We start from the raw sequence: 18229 nt of genomic DNA on the forward strand, positions 1-18229 counted from the left end.
GAGAAAAGACATAAATGGCCTATTTTTTTTTTTTTTTTTCTTTCTGGAACTTAAATAAACTACCAATCAAACTGTCCAACTTCCATCAACAGTCCCTCTTGGCCTGGAGATTATCCTTCAATCACAACTTCTCACCACACAAATCTCTCCTTTGGAGCAACAGCGACATTCTTATTAGGAATAAATCAGTATTCTTCCCCAAGTGGTTCGATAGAGGAATTAACCATGTACTCTGCTTATTTGATGATTCTGGCACCATGCTCTCTTATGAACAGTTTATGGAAGCTCATGATTTCCCAATACCTTTTAAAGACTTTAAAGCTATCACTGATGCCATCCCTAGCGGAATTAGACAATTAATTAAAAATTATCTGAGCTATGGAAACAAAGATATCAGACAGCCTTCACTTATGTTGGATGGTGTAGAACTGTCTGATAAAAAATGTAACAATAAGCATATTCGCCGACATTTGCAAAAGAGTAACTCCATTGCTCCAAGGGGTATGTTTTATTGGAATTCCTTAATAAGTGAAATAAATTGGAAAAAAAACATGGTTGATTCCTCACAAATACTGTATCTCTAATAAAGCTAAAGAGGTCCACTTTAAACTTTTACATAACATTTACCCTACAAATTGTTTTGTTGCTAAGTTTCGAGACATTGACACATGCTGCAGCTTTTGTAAACAGGACACTGAAACCATTCCTCATTTATTCTTTAATTGTCCAGTTACCAAAAGGTTTTGGGAAGATTTGGGTACTCACTTTCTCCAATCTCAAAATATAACTCACTCATTCACCCTGAAAGATATTATTTGTTACTTTTGTTTCCCACAAAATGGCACCCTGGAGTTTGTATTAAATTTTATAATCTTATATGCTAAGTTCTTTATACACAAGCAGAAATTTAATAAGTCTTCCTTATGTTTTAAACATTATATTTTGGAACTTAATATGCTTCTTAAATCACACAAGCTTGTAAAGAACAAGAAGAATGGAAAACTTTTGTATAAATATTATGACCTATTTCCCGAATCCTCTTAATATTCTCTTTTTTCCACCTCTATGTATGTATGTTTTTTTTATTTTTTTTTTTTTTTATTTTTTTTTTTTTTGTTCTTTGTTTCTGGTATGGTATGTCTGTATAAATATTTGTTTGTATATTGATGGTTTTACACGTTTGTACCCAATGTTACCTTCAATAAAAATAAATAAATAAATAAATAAAAAAAATTTCTGGAACTTTTTTTTTTTTTTTTTTTTTTACTGTATTTATTGAAAAAGAGCATGGTTGCTCCCTGAAAAATAGGCTATTGTAGGCTATTTCGAACAAAATAAGAGAAGTACATTTTAAGATAATGTATAATAGCCTATCTACCCAACTAGCTCCTAAATTTACATTTTGCTGAACTGTATTCTGTAAAATTGGAAGAAACTTTGCTTATTTTGTGTTTTATATGCAATCAGATACATTCCCGTTGGGATAATTTAAGTTGTTATCTATGTCCTGTTATAAAATGTGATTAAAACTTCTCTCTGAAAGAGTTCACCGGCAGTAACCGGTGAACTTATTTTTGTTTTGTTTTGATATATTTTTTATGCATATATTTCAATGCAGTGTTTCTTCTTTGCAATAAAACACAATTTATGTGAACAATTTACATTACAATGTGCTGAAATTATACCTGCTTTATTAGAAATTGTCACCCGAGTATCAGATTGTTGAAGAGGATTTTATTTCTGTAGACCCTTAAAAATATAAGTTGCTAATCATACTTTGCAACAACACTATAGGCACTAAATGTACTACTGGAAGTTTTATCCACCACTGTTCAAAATAGAAAAAGAAAACAACTTAAGAATAAACCTCAATTTTGTTCCATCCCCTGTGATTTCTAGCAATGGCCCCAGTCATAGCTATGGCATTTTGACAGAAATTATGTTTACCATGGCAAAGTTTTGTTAGGGAAGATCAGGTACAAACCGTAGTTCCACTTCTGTTAAGGTAAAGTCACATTAGAGAAATTTCAGTAAAATTCACGGGCACAAAGGTCACAGCTCTGAAAGAAGTCACTTTCAAACCAAGCAGCTTTCTGTTGGTCAACATCGTGAATTTGCATGATCAACATGAACCCGAGCGAAACCTGCAAGGGGAAATCTTTTGCCCTCAAGCTAAATTCCTGATTGTGCATATTCCTATAAAAATTACTCGATTTCGACCATGAATATTTGTGAAACAGTAAATGTGACCACACATTTATACAAAATATAAACTATGCCACTTGTTCAATCAAATCAGTGGACTGGAACTGTTGTTTAAGGCCGGTTCACACGATGAAGATAACAATAACTACATTAGCATCCACATCAACGCATGGTAACATTCTGTTATAAGTGTGTGCTGCAGTTAAGTTGTCTGCTCGATCTCAGGTGGATTCTGATTGGCTGTCAATAGAGTGCTGCAGGGGTGATGTATTTTTGTAGGCCAACCATCAACAAGTAAGCATCACCCTCGTTCCCTTGACAAAATTCCAATAGGATCGATTGTTGAAGAATATAAACTGTGTGACCGACAAACATTTACTATTCTCACACGTTTTGTTCATCATGATAATCTTCAAAACTGAACAACTTTTATGAAGAAGCCTAAAGTAAAAAGCTAAAACTAAACTACAATCACAAGACTTCAATTCCACCATCATTTTTATCATTTATCAGCTAGAAAAAAATAGTTTTGAAAGTGATTCCATCAATATTGTTCCTCTGTATCGTTATAGTTGTGGTGTGGAATAAGAAAGATTATTTAAACTTATTTATCGTTATAGTTATCCTCTGTGTGATCAGGCCGTAAAAAGGGTTAGTTTACCCAAAAATGAAACTTACCCCATGATTTACTCACCCTCAAGCCATGTGTATGACTATCTTCTTTCTGAGGAATACAATCAGAGTTATATTAAATGTCCTGGCTCTCCTAAGCTTTATAATGGCAGTAAATAAAGGATGAGATTGTGAAGCCCAAAAAAGTGCAACCATCCATCATTAAAGATTACTACACTTCCCCGTGTAATAACGGCCTTCTGAAGCGATGTGTTTGTATAAAAAAAAAAACCCCACATATTTAAAACTTTAAAAACAAAAAAAATTAGCTTCCGAAAGACGTCTGTATGCATCAATTTACGGCGAAAGAGTGAACTCTGACCTGACACATGACGCACTGACGAATGCGGAAGCGCAGAGGAGAGAGCAAAACAAAACACCGGTCACGAATTAGAAGTCTAAAACGAGAATTTTTAAAGATAGGCGAGAGGCGTCAAAGCTTACGCTACTTCTATATCGCATCAAGGGTTACTCTTTTGGCGTAAGTCGACGTGCGTACGACCATCTGCCGGAAGCCAGTTATTGAAGTTTTAAATATGGACATTTTTTTCACACAAATGCATCACTTCACTTCAGAAGGCCATAATTAACCCTCTGGAGCCGTGTGGATATCTTTTATGATGGATGGATGCACTTTTTTGGGCTCCAAAAACTCATCCTCTATCCACTGCCATTATAAAGCTTAGGAGAACCAGGACATTTAATATATCTCTAATTGTATTCTTCTGAAAGAAGAAAGTCATATACACCTAGGATAGCTTGAGGGTGAGTAAATCATGGAGTATTTTTTTCATTTTTGGGTGAACTATCCCTTTAATTCTCTGTTTTTTCTTCTATCTATGCACACTGTCCTGAGCTCGATCGCTCATCCTGACAGTCTGGTGTTGCTGAAGGAGCTGGATGATGTCTAGCTGATTGTGTGTCCTTGCAACGTCCTCTGCTGTCTCCCTCCAGCTGCTTCTTAGTTCAGGATCAGCACCTTTGTCTAGCAGAACCTTGAAGACCTGTGGATTGAATCACAAATATACTGAGAAAGGAAAGACACAGGTAAACATTTATATAGAAATTAATAAAATACAACAAAGAGCAGAACATCCCATAGGAAAGTGAAATCACAGATAGGGCCTATTTACACTTTTCAGTTAAATGTGCGGTAAGTAGATTTTGAAAAACGCTATTGGACATTGTTGATATTTGAAATCAACCCAAACAAACCCATCCCTCTCTTCATTGCTCCGCCTCCAAAATACACACTTCAATCCTAACCACCCTGCTCCGAGTCAGTCTCAAACCCTGGCCTGATCGCTGCTAGCATGTGAGGCGAATGCACTACCAATGATGCTAAACACCAGATTCTCTCGCAGTCGTCAGTGTGCAGTGGTTTACCTGCAAAACTCTCACTATCTTGCCACTGTTACACACGCAATGCGAGTGGATGTCTGTTTATCACAGCTGACGCACAACAAAATGCTTCACGAAAAATAAAGTGCAGTTGATGAACAAATGACAAGGAAGCACAAAAAAATGAATGTACATGAGTAAATACAAACAAGTGTTCATTGTTAGTCGCAAACAGCACAGCAGCTCCAGACAATCAAAACCCAGTGTTACTTACGTGTGAAGCGGAATCAAAGCAGCCTCTTCTGTTTTCAGGCCTTCCCACTTAGCTCTCTCCAGCGCTGGAAAGTTTTTCTAATATTAACGCAGGTCCTAAAGGGCTTGCTCAGTCATAAACCTTCATTCCAGTGATATTCTTTTGAGCTTTTGTATTGTGTCCCATCTCTTGTTCTGCAGGGTTTTTTTTTTTTTTTTTTTTTTTTTTTTTTTTTTTTTTTTCGAATCTCCTGCTTGGTCGTTCTCATCATACTGATTGGTTAGACATTTGTTGTTGGTGTCGGCCTGACTAACTTCCAAACAGTGTTACTGAAATTCTGCTGAGTCCACCTTAATGCTTTTTTACTGATCAGAATCAGATAGCTATCTGATTTGTTAAAATGGTTTCATTTACTGTACATCTGGCCACATAAATATCTCCGCAAAACAAATATAAATACAATCTTCCATTCCCAGCTATATACAAATTCAACTTGTTCATGTAACTGAAAGCAACCGATACAGTATGCTGCATATCATATGAGGTGCAATTTATTATCATCTTATTTCAAGATCAAAGACAGCAATAGAAGAGAGAGCTGTGTCAGCACTCATCACTTTTAATGAAAATGACTCTGTGTTGAGTTTTGTGAATTTGTGAATGAACACTGAATTTCATTTGCTTGATGAAAAAGATGGCGGGCCATTTCTGTGGCAATGCATGTTGCTGTGCTGTCATATCTGGCTATTGGTGTCATGTCTTTCATTTGGACTTTTATGTTTAGATTTTATTTGGTTCATTTCCTGTTTCTAGTTTTGTAGTTCCTAGTGTTTTCTGTTTTAGTTTGTCAGTTGTTTCGCATATTTCAGTATTCTTGTGTGTTCTTGTATTCTGGTTTCTTGTTTTCTTGTTCTTATGTCCTTTGTCTTCCTTGGTTCCTGTTTTGCTTTTGTTATTAAAAACACCTGCACTTCCACTCTGCCTTTCCGCCTCTTCTGTATTACAACAGTTTTTTTTTTTTTACCATTTTGGGAGGAGTAAAATGGCTTTAAAGAGTTAGTTCACCCAAAAATGAAAATCCAGTCATTAAGTACTCAACCTCATGTCAGTGGTTCAACCTTAACATTATAAAGCGACAAAAATACTTTTTGTGTGCCAAAAAACAAAATAACGAATTTTGCGAATCTTTTGTTTCGAATCAGTGGTTCAGAGTGCCAAAATCACGTGATTTCTGTAAATAGTTCAGGCTTTGTTACGTCATAAGCGTTTCGAAATTTCAATAGTTCAGGTGACTTTGGCAGTTTGATACGCAATCTGAACCACTGATCCGAAACAAAAGATTTGAAGCTTCATGAAGCAGTGTTTTTAGTATCTTTCTGGGCATTGAAAAAGGAAATGATCTTGCTGGCAATGCAGGCCTCACTGAGCCATCGGATTTTACCAAAATTATCTTAATTTGTGTTCCGAAGATGAACGAAGGTCCTAATGACATGAGGGTGAGTGATTAATGACATAATTTACATTTTTGGGTGAACTAACCCTTTAACAACAAGATACATTTACACTTGTCCAGTTGTTTCTGGAATGTGTCTCAAACCATCTTCTGAAGTGGTTTGAGTGATTGGATTTAAATCCATCTCAAAAGTATTTTGGAGGGCATTTACACCTGTGCTGCATCTGAAATAGCATACTGTATACTGAAACTTACTTCACAACCGTTAAAAAAGTATGTTTTATATAGTATGAATGTGTGTAGTATGAAAGAAATTCAGACATACTACATCCACCATGTATGTGACCTACGGTGTCAGTTGCGTCACTTCACCTCCATTCACAAATCCTCTCCCGTGGCCTCATGGGACAATAGCTGAAGTGTCCATCGAATGCGCACTTCAGAATCTCACCAGAAGTAGCAAGTCATCTGGGTACTGTTTTAGGAATACTATGAATTTGGCCATACTACTTGGCTCAGTTACTGTTTTTCACCAACCATATATTATGGAAGTAGGCATATTCGGATGCAGCACTGGTCTTTTGACAGTCAAAAAGCTATTCGATCAGAGAAAATGCATGAAGTGACCAGGTTTAAATAGGCCCTCACTAGCCGCGTTTCCACTGCCGGGCCAAAGGCGGGCGTGCTAGTGCGTGCTAGGGCCAGTCGCGTTTCGACTGTCACTTTCGGGGCTTGATCGTGCCTCTTCGGTGCTTCCTCGGTGCCAAAGGCACGGGTTTTTCGGCCCGCTGAAAACCTTGGTCCAAAGCGGGCCAGCTGGGGCTTGAGGCGCGGTCGAGGTGAAAGGCGGAGCTAATCGTAGTCAGGTGATGGTCTACACACTGAAATGGGTTGGGTTGTGTGACATTTGATCAAGGGAGGTGTGTTTAAGGGCGGTTTTTAGATCAGCGCTGCGGAGCTAGTGGACCGACAGTGGAAACGCAACTTGATTTTGGTCTCGGTGCCTAAGGTCTGTGGCCATAGGCCCAGCCCGGCACGCTGTTAGCCCTGGCTCGCACTGGCCCGACAGTGGAAAAGCGGCTACTGAGATTAAATGGAGCACAGAGACTTTTACTCTCCTGCTTCTTGGATTTTCTTTCTGAGAAGACCACAGTCTGTAAGCAAAATTTTACATATTTCTCATCAAATCTATTCACATTCATTTTATAACTCTGAGCAACGAACCTGGCAACTGCTCAGATTATGTAAGATACCTAAAACACTCTTGCAACACCCTGATAAGCCCTCAAAATCAATGCATTATAAAATGCTGGGAAAGATGCCAGGCCAACTTTGTGGCTGCTAATTTTGCATATATATGTGCATAGCAGCTAGTAAAGAGCTGTGCAAGTAAATCTCACTCCCCTGGCCTCAAGAGGCGCACTAGCAGCGACTGACGCTAGAGGCTGCAGTCTTTAGCATCATTGTTAGTGCACCCGCCTCCCATGCTGAAAACGCCGGTTCAAATCCCACTCAGAGCAGTCCGAGTAGAACCAGAAGGGTTACATAAGATATAAACAGAGAATCGACGCACCTTGCAGTGACCCCTCTCTGAGGCCAGGTGCAAAGGTGTCTGTCCGAGCCTCTCCACAGCATTCACATCTGCCCCGTAATGCAGCAAGAGTTTGGCAGCCTCAACATTATCCCTGAGTGCTGAGTAGTGCAGTGGTGTCATTTTGAGGTTGTCCCTGTCCTCAAGTCCTGCTCCATTCAGAATCAACAAGTGCACTACAGCCCTGGAGCCACTGCGGGCAGCCAGATGCAGCGGAGATGCCACATCTCCATCCCTGACATCAACCTTGGCCCCTACTGTTAACAGCTGCTGGAGGATCTAAGGGGAAGGAGAAGATACGGTTTAGAAGAGACAGACAAGGGAGGATGGAAAATAGAGAGAGAAAGAAAGATCAAATGGTGCTAAGCAGACAGGAACAGTACACTGCCCTTCACCCACACATATGCCATCTGTTTCACAGTGCGCGGTTGGCTTGACTCTGACAGCATTCAGCCAAAAGGGCAGCGAGACCTTGAATTCACAGTCTTGGCAATGCAAGTTATGCTGCGGTAATAGGGATGATTAGAAACAAATGCATTTAGTTGTTTATAGGACACTTCATTTAGACAGAGTATTTTAGAGAGAACATTTATCAGAGACTCAATGATCACATGATCAGTGCTACAGTAGATAACATTGGATAGCATAACATTATTTCATCTCTCCTATTGTAAAGTAACTATGTTACACTAGTACTTTTATTTAAAAAAGCATTTGAAAGAGAGTCCCACTTGCCAATTTTCCAGCCACAAACTTATTTTACAGTCTCTAGAGTTCACGAGTTCACACTTACATATAATTGGATATTTGGCGTGATATTTGGTGTATTTGGCGTGCTGTCTGAATAGAGGACTCCAAGCTCAGAATTTGGCCCAAAACCAGAGCACAATGGTGGATGGTGGAAAAACTGTCATGGAACAGAGGTTATTCAGCTCTATATTTAAGCCTCCTCTCGTGCTAGTTAGGTTGATTATCTGAACATGCTCTTTCCAAACTTTGATAATAAAACATAATTTTTCAAAGATTTCTGTTAAAACAGTTGGTAGATGTGATTTTTTGCATAACAATGTTATGGGCAAGGTAGGTATATTCAGTTGTATGTGTCTGTAATTATTCTACATGGAATGTTTAAAAGGTACCAGGTTAATAATATGAGCGCTTCTGAGGAAAAAACTAGTTGCAGGACTTGTCAGGTTAATAAACTCAAATCTTTGAAGGATAGTAAAAGATACTAACTGTATATTTCATTTTTTGTTTTCTTAGTTATGTCTGTTTTTTCTCTACAACAATCTATTATTGGAGTATAATTCATTTTCTATTTTTTTTAAGCTCTAAACCCCCTAAACTTTATATGCTGGTAGTTTCAAAGTTGACCAAATTTTAAAGTGTAACAGATTATCAGAAAAGCAAAAAATGTAGTGCAGGCACTCAAAAGTAGAGGCAAATGAACGCAAGCTTGCAGGGGCGGGGTTTAGGCAAACTAAACATTTAGAGAATTCTCCCATACGTCACCAGAGAGAAGTCTGTCATATTCACTGAAAGATCTAGGCTGCGTTCCACTCCTCTTTTAGACACACACTCACCAACTTCCCTAAGCACTTCCCCTCGGGGGAATCCCAGCCGCCATTTTGAAGTGCGTTCCAATTCATGAAGTGGACGAGGGAAGTTTATATGGACAGACCCTCGCTCCCTTGGTTTTGACCGAGGGAGCGAGTCTACTTCATATAAACACTTCAGGCAGCTCCATATACCACAATTTAACACGATTGTGACGTCACCGCATATCGCGTATAATTTACCCCACCACAAACAACTCTATGATATATTATATATTTTTAAACATTTAAAACAACCCTAACACACCTATATACATATAGAATGCTGCATTAAACAATTTCGTAAGGGAAAAAAAAATAAATAAATCAACTCCATAGCGGATTTTCAAGGGCTTGAAAATGATCAAGGGCTTATGACGTTCCAATTCAGCCCATTGCAAAAGTTCCGCCAGTAGTGGGCACTCATGCAACGTAAGCAATGATGTACATCCGAGTCAATGAGACTGAGGGAAGTTAGCGAGGGAAGGCCATAAAAAAAAAATGAACTGGAACGCAGCCCTAGTTATGACATTTTGGCCCTGTTTACACCTGCCATTAAAATGTGTTTTTGTCAATATGATCACAAGTGGAAAACGCTAAGTACAGGCAGGGTTGCCAGGTTTTCACAAAAAAAAAAAAAAAACCCTCCAAATTGCTACTCAAAGCTTGCCCAAAACTAGCCCAATGACATTTCAGTAGCGGTCACCCAGTAAAAATCACATTTCGGGGGCTAAATATCATTTGGGGTTGCTTCAACCTGTGGACATAAAAAACAACCCGCGTACCAACAGTGTTAAAGTAGCCCAATTACGAGGGAAAACCATGGATTTGGCAACTCTGAGTATAGGTGTAAATGGGGTCTGAAACGTTTTGAGCTTGACAATTTCAGCCACTTCCAGAGGTAGACGATAATGTATTTTACCAGTTAGCTTTTGAACAGCCACAAATGACCACCTACTCGCCACCCACTGACACGATTTGGGACATGGGATGCATTATGGCACGTGTTTTGAGAAAGTGCACCAAAACAATTGATTCCAACTTTGCAATGTTGTGCACAAGGACTGCGATTGAAATCGTTGTTACCTTACACATCCTTTACATTTGCTTCCTTTTCAGCTCATAAGCAGCATAATGGCTTCATTCATTCAATAATACTTAATTCAATAAGTGATGTAGAGTGTGATGAAGAACAGAGGAGGGTCTAGACGAAATCAGAACACAAGTGGTAACAGGAGACGCATTTAAAACGCGGGTTAGACCAGGTGTAAACGATAATGCATTTTGGCTGACAACTTGTGAATGAATCACTGAAAAAGCCTTATTATTATGAGGTGTAAACAGGGCCTTTAACACATTATGAGGTTAAAACTTTTTTTAAAAAAATGAAAAAATAGATAAATTGTTTAAAATAAGGTCAATAGCATCCATTTAGAAAATAGATTCAAGCCCATAGTCAATCACCTTCTTGTCTCCAGAGCAGGCACAAAGGTGCATGGCTGTGCGCCCATTAGGACCCCTCATATTGGCATCTGCCCCTCGGTGCAGCAGCAGTCTCACCCCTGCCTCATTCCCTGTCAACACTGCCAGCTGCAGAGGGCTCATGCCCACACCTTTTCCTCCCTCCACATCTGCCCCATTATCTAGCAGGAGCTCCGCCACGTCCCCCCAGCCTCCAAAAACTGCCCAATGCAGGGGTGTCCACTTATGAAAGTCCTGGGGGTTCGGTGAAGCCAAGTGCTGGAGCAAAACCCGTGCCGTGCCCAGGTGTCCTCTGGCTGCAGCCAGGTGAAGGGGCGTCTGGCCAGAGCAGGACCTTACTGAATGTGATGCCCCCTTCTGGAGGAGGAAGGCTGTGGTCTCGGGGTTCCCTCCGCTGCAAGAGCGGTGCAGGGGAGTGCAATTGAAGAAGTCTTGGCTGTTTACCTCCACCTGGCCGGTTTGCAACAGGAACTTGATCAGCATGAGATGACCCTTGAAAGAGGCGTGGTGGACAGCTGTCCAACCATACGGGTCCCTGGAAGTACAAAATAGCCCAGTCAGCGAAAAATATGTCTGTATATTTATTTTGGGATTAATAGAACACTCTTTTGCATGGCATTAGACATTACTATTTTTACACAGTTACCTTCTGTTACTAACATCTGACACTGTAATAATACTTATTTAAAAGGGATATATCATGGAAAGTGTGAATTTAAAACAAAATTATACAACAAATACTGTCAATAGATCTTGTTTCAGAAGTGTTAAGTGTAATTTTTTATCGTTAAAATATTTTTTCCTAATCTATTTTAATATGCAGAAACTCCATAGATAAGCAATTTGCAAGTTGTTTTAACAGCGTATGAGAATGACACAGAAGAGAAGAGATTGTTGAATAAAGTTATTTTTGTTTTGTTTTTGCACACAAAAAGTATTCACATTGCTTCATAACCTTAAGGTTGAACCACTGTAGTCACATCAACTGTTTTAACAATGTCTTTAGTACCTTTCTGGACATTGAAAGTGGTGGTTAAATTGCTGTCTATTGAGGAGTCAGCTCGCGGATTTCATCAAAAATATCAAGGTCTTATGGGTGTGAAACGACATGAGGGTGAGTAATTAATGACAGAATTTTCATTTTTGGGTGAACTAACCCTTTAAAGGAGTAGTTCACTTTAAATACACTTTTCCTGATAAATTTACTCACCCCCATGTCATCCAAGATGTTCATGTCTTTCTTTCGTCAGTCGAAAAGAAATTAAGGTTTTTGATGAAAACATTCCAGGATTATTCTCCTTATAGTGTATTTCAATGGCTACCAACAGGTTGAAGGTCCATATTACAGTTTCAGTGCAGCTTCAAGGGCTTTAAACGATACCAGATGAGAAATAAGGGTCTTATCTAGCGAAACGATCGGTCATTTTCGAAAAAAATACAACCGCTTATGCTTTATAAACAAAATATCGCCTTGAACGTACTTTCCGCTTCCGCATTCTTCACAACGCTTACGCTGAATGTCCTACGCCTTCCCTATTCAACTTGATATATAAGGAGAATAATCCTGGAATGTTTTCATCAAAAACCTTCATTTCTTTTCGACTGACGAAAGAAAGACATGAACATCTTGGATGACATGGGGGTGAGTAAATTTATCAGGAAAAGTGTATTTAAAAGTGGACTTATCCTTTTAACTTTCTGGCAGCCCGTCTTGTATATAAGAAGCAAAACATGGAAAACATTTTAGTGATATCATTAGAATTTGATTAATAAACATTAGGAGAATAGCGTTAACTTTTGACGCAACCACCCCTACACTCTTTAAAAATAAAGGTTCCAAAAAGGATGCAATAGAAGAACCATTTTTGGTTCTCTAAAGAATATTGTTTTAGGTTCTATAGATGTTAAAGGTTCTTCATGGAACCACCGATGCCAATAAAGAACCTCTATTTTTATGTAGTTCAAAATAAAATAAAATAAAGTGCCTAACAGAGTTTTTAATAATGGGAATAAAGTGTTTAACAGGTGTTTAACTCTTGCTGCCTGCCTTATTCATTTTGTAGTTGAGGCCTAATGGTTAGAGAGTCAGACTTGTATCCCGAAGGTCATGGGTTTGAGTCTCAGTACCGGCAGGAAATGTAGGTTGGGGGAGTGAATGAACAGTGCTCTCTTCCACTCTCATTACCCAAAACTGAGATGTCCTTGAGCAAGACACCTAACACCCAATCACTCCCCGGGCAGCGCAGCAAAAAAAAAAAAAAAAAAGACTGCCCACTGTTCCGGGTGTGTGTGTTCACTACACACTGCTCTTGGATGGGTGCACAAATTCCGAGTATGGGACACCATACTTGGCTACACATCACGTCACTTTCACTTTCATCTGGATAATGTCTGTCTGCTGCCTGCCTCTGCTTATGTTATAACCATATTATCTGCGATTTTACCCACACCTGTCTGTACACCGCCTCCGCTGTTAAATAAACCGCACATGGATCTTAATTCCAGTTCATCATTACAAATGTACTACAAAACACTGAGGTGCAAATAGTAGCTTATCTGCCACTATTTGTACAGAAACTAAAAACTATTTGCACTTGGTGCAAATATCTAATACTTAATGCAAAGAAAGTACTGCTATTTTCACTTAGTGCAAAGAAAACTTTTTTGTTGCTATTGACATATAGTGCAAATAGCTGTTGCCATTAAAAAAAAAAAACTACAATATGACCCCTTTAAAGGTGTAGTTCAGCCAAAAATAACATTTGAAATGACATAAAATAATGCCAGAATTGAATATTTTGGATGACTTGATTCCCTTTAAGGTTATAGCTCACTAACTGGCAGTTAGCAGGCACCCCACGTTCCAGCAAGGCCCTGACTTGCTCCAGACAACCCTCCCAAGCAGCATAGTGCAGCCTCCGCTCATCCAAGAGAGTGTGCCTGGGTTTGGGTCGACGGTGAATCCTCCACTGTCTTGTTCCTGCAGCTGTCCGGACCTTCCTCTCCACAGACCCCATAGACACAGAGTCATGGAGCTCCAACCATCTCCAGTGCATCTCTGGGCCTGCGTGGGCCATGGCAGGAGGATAGCCTGTGGAGAGAGTTCACGATGTTACAGGTTTTATCAAACATTCCTTTTATTTTCATTGGTTGTTAGTTGGACTTATTCACATATGGACTTACTCATTTGAATTACTACACTGAACTAAAAGAATATGAACAGTTGTACAGATTAGTTTCTGGCTAACTATACACTCATTCCACCAGGGGGTGGTAAAAGTTTACAACAGTTAGAAGATTCTCAGGCAGTTCGGTTACATCACTAAATTGGACCGTTTCTGACCTACATTTAAAGTGTGATAAATTTTAAGTAAATCACTGGAGTGGTTGCGTAACCTATAAAGTCACTGTCTCCATGGCTCCAAATATTCTACACTGATCTTCCAGTGAATGTTTTCAAAGACTCTTCTGATCTGTCTTTCTGCTGTAATTCCATCTAGAGACACGGTTGTCATAGTAACAGTGGCTGCAATTACTATTTTAGAGGTTTTATTAGCTTTCCTGGCAGCCTGTCTTGTAGAGAAGCAGCAAAACATGGAAAAACATTTTAGTGATATCATTAGAATCTGAATAATAAACAGTATGTAATGCTCCATTACAGATCATGTACACTAATTGTATATATATTTGAAAATCAAAGTTTCAGGACATTTCAAACTATAAATGTAAACTGAGTAATTATTTCTTAAGCATCATGTATAATGCAACAAGATTTTGAATTTTCTGAAGAAAATGTGAGTATATGCAAAATTGCTGCCAAAATGCTAGGGTGTTTAAAGTGTTTTTTAAGGACATTACTATGGGTGTTCTGAGCGGTTGCTTACTGGCTTGAGTAAAAAGAGCCGACTGCTAGCCATATGTAAGTCTCTAGATATAGCTTAGGTCCATGGCATATTTAAGTCTATGGCATATTTTTCGGTGAAAATTGTAAAACTCTCCACAACAAGCAGCACAATCTGGGGTATCATTCACTCCTGTAGCACAACGTTTAATAGGCTACAAATTGTTCAAACTCAGATTGAGCATTAGTAATGCATGCCATAAGTTTAAGATATTGTTTTGGGATAGTTCTGTCATCCTTTATTCACCCTCATATCATTCCAAACCTGTATGACTTTCTTCCTTTTGTGAATTTTTTAAAGAATGTTAGTGTTAGGCTACGTTATGTTTAGGTTATGAATGTTAGTGTTAGGATACACGACAACGATGTACTAAAAACGAAAAGGTTTTCCTTTGCGCTTTTCTACAGAGCCCCAGACATGACATGTGTAACGGAGGCCAGCTAGTAGTCGCTGTGCGAGTAAACCTCACTCCTCTGATCTCAAGAGATGCTCTAGCGACTGACGCTATAGGTTGCAGCCTTTAGCCTCCTTGTTAGAGCGTTCGACTCCCACGCCGGAGACCCAGGTTCGAGACACGTGCAGAGCAGGGTGAGTAGAGGGGTTACACATGCAGGAAAAAAATAGAAGGCTAAATCGTGCACACGATTTACTAATTCATTCCCTCGATTTACTAAAATGTGCGCAAAATTTGCTATTTTGTTAACTCGATTTATAATTCATACGCATGATTTATAAATCGAGGGAATAAAATAGTAAATTGTGCGCACGTTTTAGTAAATCGAGGGAACGAATTAATAGGTCTAAATTATGCGCATGTTTTAGTAAATCGAGGGAACGAATTAGTAGGCCTAAATTGTGCACGTTTTAGTAAATCAAGGGAACGAATTAGTAAATCGTGCGCATTATTTAATGTTTTTTCTTGCATGTCGTGCGGGGCTCCGTAATTTTCATGTATAGACAACGACATTGTCAAAACGATCCATGTTCACACGGATAGGCGAAAAAGACTTAAAAGCTGTATTATTCATGCCTGGCCAGTAGTTGGCGATATCATTTTGTAGTGAAAAACTGTGCGCATATAGACTGAACACGTTTTTGTAGTTTACACCGAGACAATAATATTATAGTTTTCAAAAACACTTTGGGGGCGTTTACACAACATAGCTTTAACTAAAAATGTAAAACTTTTTATGCATTTTGGTTTTATTTACACAACAACAGCATTTTGGGGGCCTGAAAATGCAAACTTTTGAAAACAAGATTTAAAGTGCAAGATTTTGAAAACGATACCGTTATCATCTCCATGTAAACTACAAAAATGCAAATTTCTTACAAAGTCACATCGCCATCTACTGGCCTGGCAGTTTTTAGACGTTTTCATGGATCATTGTGAACAGGGATCATTTTGACAACACTGTCGTCTGCACACGAAAAACGCAAAGTGAAAACTTTTCCATTTTTAATACATCGTTGTTGTGTAAACGTACACATAGAAACCCGTTTTCAAAAGTTTGCATTTTTAGGCCCCCAAAACATTGTTGTCATTTAAAAAGTTTTACATTTTTAGTTAAACCGGTGTCATGTAAATGGCCCCTAACAGCTTTGGTGACCATTGACATCTATTGTATAGACCAAAAATAAGTAAATAAAATAAATAAATAAAAATCTCTAAATATCTTCTTTTGTGTTCCACAGAAGAAAGAAAGTCATATAGATTTGAAACGACATGAGGGTGAGTAAATTCTGACAGAAATTTCATTTCTCTGTGAATTATGCCATTGTTCAGTATGTGTGAAAAGAGATGTAGTTTAAAAAGATCACACTTTAAGTGTTATCCTCAGCGGTGAATGCGTGTTCCAAGTCAAGCTGCGAGCCACTGAGATCTGGAGGCGTGTACGGCCTGTCATGTCGTGGGAGTTCGGGATTATGTGGGCGGACAACTGGCTCCTGCCCTTGCCTCCTGCCTTGCCATTTATCAAAGCAAAATATCTTTAAAAAACACGCAACTGCACATATACACTGCTGCTGAGGAAGATTAATAATTAGACATCAAATGAGATAATGCTATTTTGTTGCATTTACAGTAAAATTATTTGAACAGTTCATATTTCTAAGTAAAGACTATTAAACTTGTATTTGGCACCCCAAACAATTATCACTTTATAAGTTTACATCATTTCTTTTGGATTCAAATTAACAATGACACAAATACACATTACCAGAGATGAGCGTTTGAATTTGCAGATCCGTACAACTCAGTTCACTGGAAACAAGACAGAGAAGTTACCTGTGAGTGCCAGTTACTGCATGACGTCTTGCTTCTCTCCAGTGTGCTGTTGAACAGATTTCTCAGGGTGACATAACATGTAAGTCCGGTCTTTCCACCCCATCTGATATTGTTCATCAAGTGTTTTATGTTCATCTGAGGTTGCTATGGTGAGAATGGGCTTTTAGAGCACTGTTATTGTATGATGGCACAGAAGAGAGAGAGAGGTTTGAGACTGCGCATGCCTGATGGTTGCTGTGGCACAATTACATTTAAACTGCATGCAATTGTATCTTTTTTTCTACTTTATCCTATGTAAAACACAAATACAATTACCATTGTATTTGAAATGTGCTATAAATCAACTAATTTTGTTGTGACCCTTATCATGGTCATTTGCTTATTGTGATCTTTCTTCACAATTCAATGCTTTTTATCTTTATATTCAAAAATACCATTGGGTTTTCACTGAAAGGTTGTACACCATGCAGAAATGAATTGCAGTAGCGAATAGAATGCAGAATTGAATTGAACTTAAAAGTTGAATTGAAGGAAGAAGAATGTATATAAAAAGAAACTCAAAAAACTGCTTTAAGTATAGGATTTATTAGGGAATAAATGTGTGTACATTATTTTTGCATAATTAATTATGCAATTATTCATGTATTTCCACAAAACATGAACTAATGAAATTCCTTTGCTGTGTGACAGTATTGAATTTCTGTATATTATAATTCAATAAATTCCTGTTGTTTGTGGCCAGATCAATTCAAATTCACACTCATGAATTGAAAGAGAGTCAATTTGTAAATTCTGATAAAATGTCATAAATCTATGCAAACATAATGTCTCTTAGACATTATAATGAATTTATTTGAATTCATGCCTTGTTTGTATGTCTACAATACTGAAATATTAACATCTGTATTGTGAAATAAGTCAAGTAAAGTCAGTAAAGTGTGAAATAACAACAAAAATGTAGACAGCAAAGATTATATGTAGGATCTTTACTGGGAAAGTGTAACAAATCTGTATTTCAAGGGTGTTTGTGCTATTTTATTGCTTTATTTTTATTTTATTGTATTTTTTTCAAAACTCCAGACATAATGGAGTTCTCTGTTACTTGCCAATTACTGTAGGTATCAACCAGATATTTCTCCTAAAGTTCCTTTGTAGGAATAAAAATAAACAAGGCAAATCTTGATACAGTAATAGAAAATTAACCTCATGGCAAAGCTCATATCATTTGGTTTTTGAAGAATTTGATGAGATGTTTGAGTTCATACTGAGGGTGTGTTCACACTTGTAGTTCAGTTCTTTTGGTCCGGATCAATAAAGAAAAAAGAAGTCCTGGTTCGCTTAGCGTTCACACTGATTTCTCAGTGGAGGCATTGGCTAGAGGGAGCCAGACACCCATTCTTAGTACTCACTGACCATAAAAACCTTGAGTACCTCCGAGCAGCTAAGAG

At 38.3% G+C, this 18229-nt stretch overlaps 1 protein-coding gene across 2 annotated transcripts; it reads right to left on the minus strand.

Moving 5' to 3' along the window:
- Positions 1 to 1714: 1714 nt before the first annotated feature.
- ankrd67 (ankyrin repeat domain 67) lies at positions 1715 to 16915 on the minus strand. Of its 2 annotated transcripts, none has more exons than XM_048169071.1 (5): positions 16782 to 16915; positions 13431 to 13683; positions 10575 to 11127; positions 7498 to 7794; positions 1715 to 3881 (listed from the first exon to the last, which is right to left on the minus strand). In XM_048169071.1, the coding sequence occupies exons 2-5, from the start codon at positions 13667 to 13669 to the stop codon at positions 3711 to 3713; spliced, it is 1260 nt and encodes a 419-aa protein (XP_048025028.1). In that variant the 5' UTR covers positions 13670 to 13683; positions 16782 to 16915; the 3' UTR covers positions 1715 to 3710. The 2 variants fall into 2 exon arrangements, with proteins under 2 accessions (XP_048025028.1, XP_048025029.1); XM_048169072.1 differs by having other exon boundaries at positions 16714 to 16802.
- Positions 16916 to 18229: the final 1314 nt, after the last annotated feature.

Source organism: Megalobrama amblycephala, linkage group LG19, assembly GCF_018812025.1.
Source record: "Megalobrama amblycephala isolate DHTTF-2021 linkage group LG19, ASM1881202v1, whole genome shotgun sequence".
Classification (NCBI taxonomy): Eukaryota; Metazoa; Chordata; class Actinopteri; order Cypriniformes; family Xenocyprididae; genus Megalobrama; species Megalobrama amblycephala.

Excerpts from the sequence above, each read along its gene's own strand:
- ankrd67 (XM_048169071.1), bottom strand. The coding sequence starts at position 13,669 with ATGGCCCACGCAGGCCCAGAGATGCACTGGAGATGGTTGGAGCTCCAT. Across the intron at positions 7,795-10,574 it reads CCTGCTCTGGAGACAAGAAG|ATCCTCCAGCAGCTGTTAAC; the intron begins GTGATTGACTAT and ends CCTTCCCCTTAG. Across the intron at positions 3,882-7,497 it reads CAGAGAGGGGTCACTGCAAG|GTCTTCAAGGTTCTGCTAGA; the intron begins GTGCGTCGATTC and ends TTCAATCCACAG.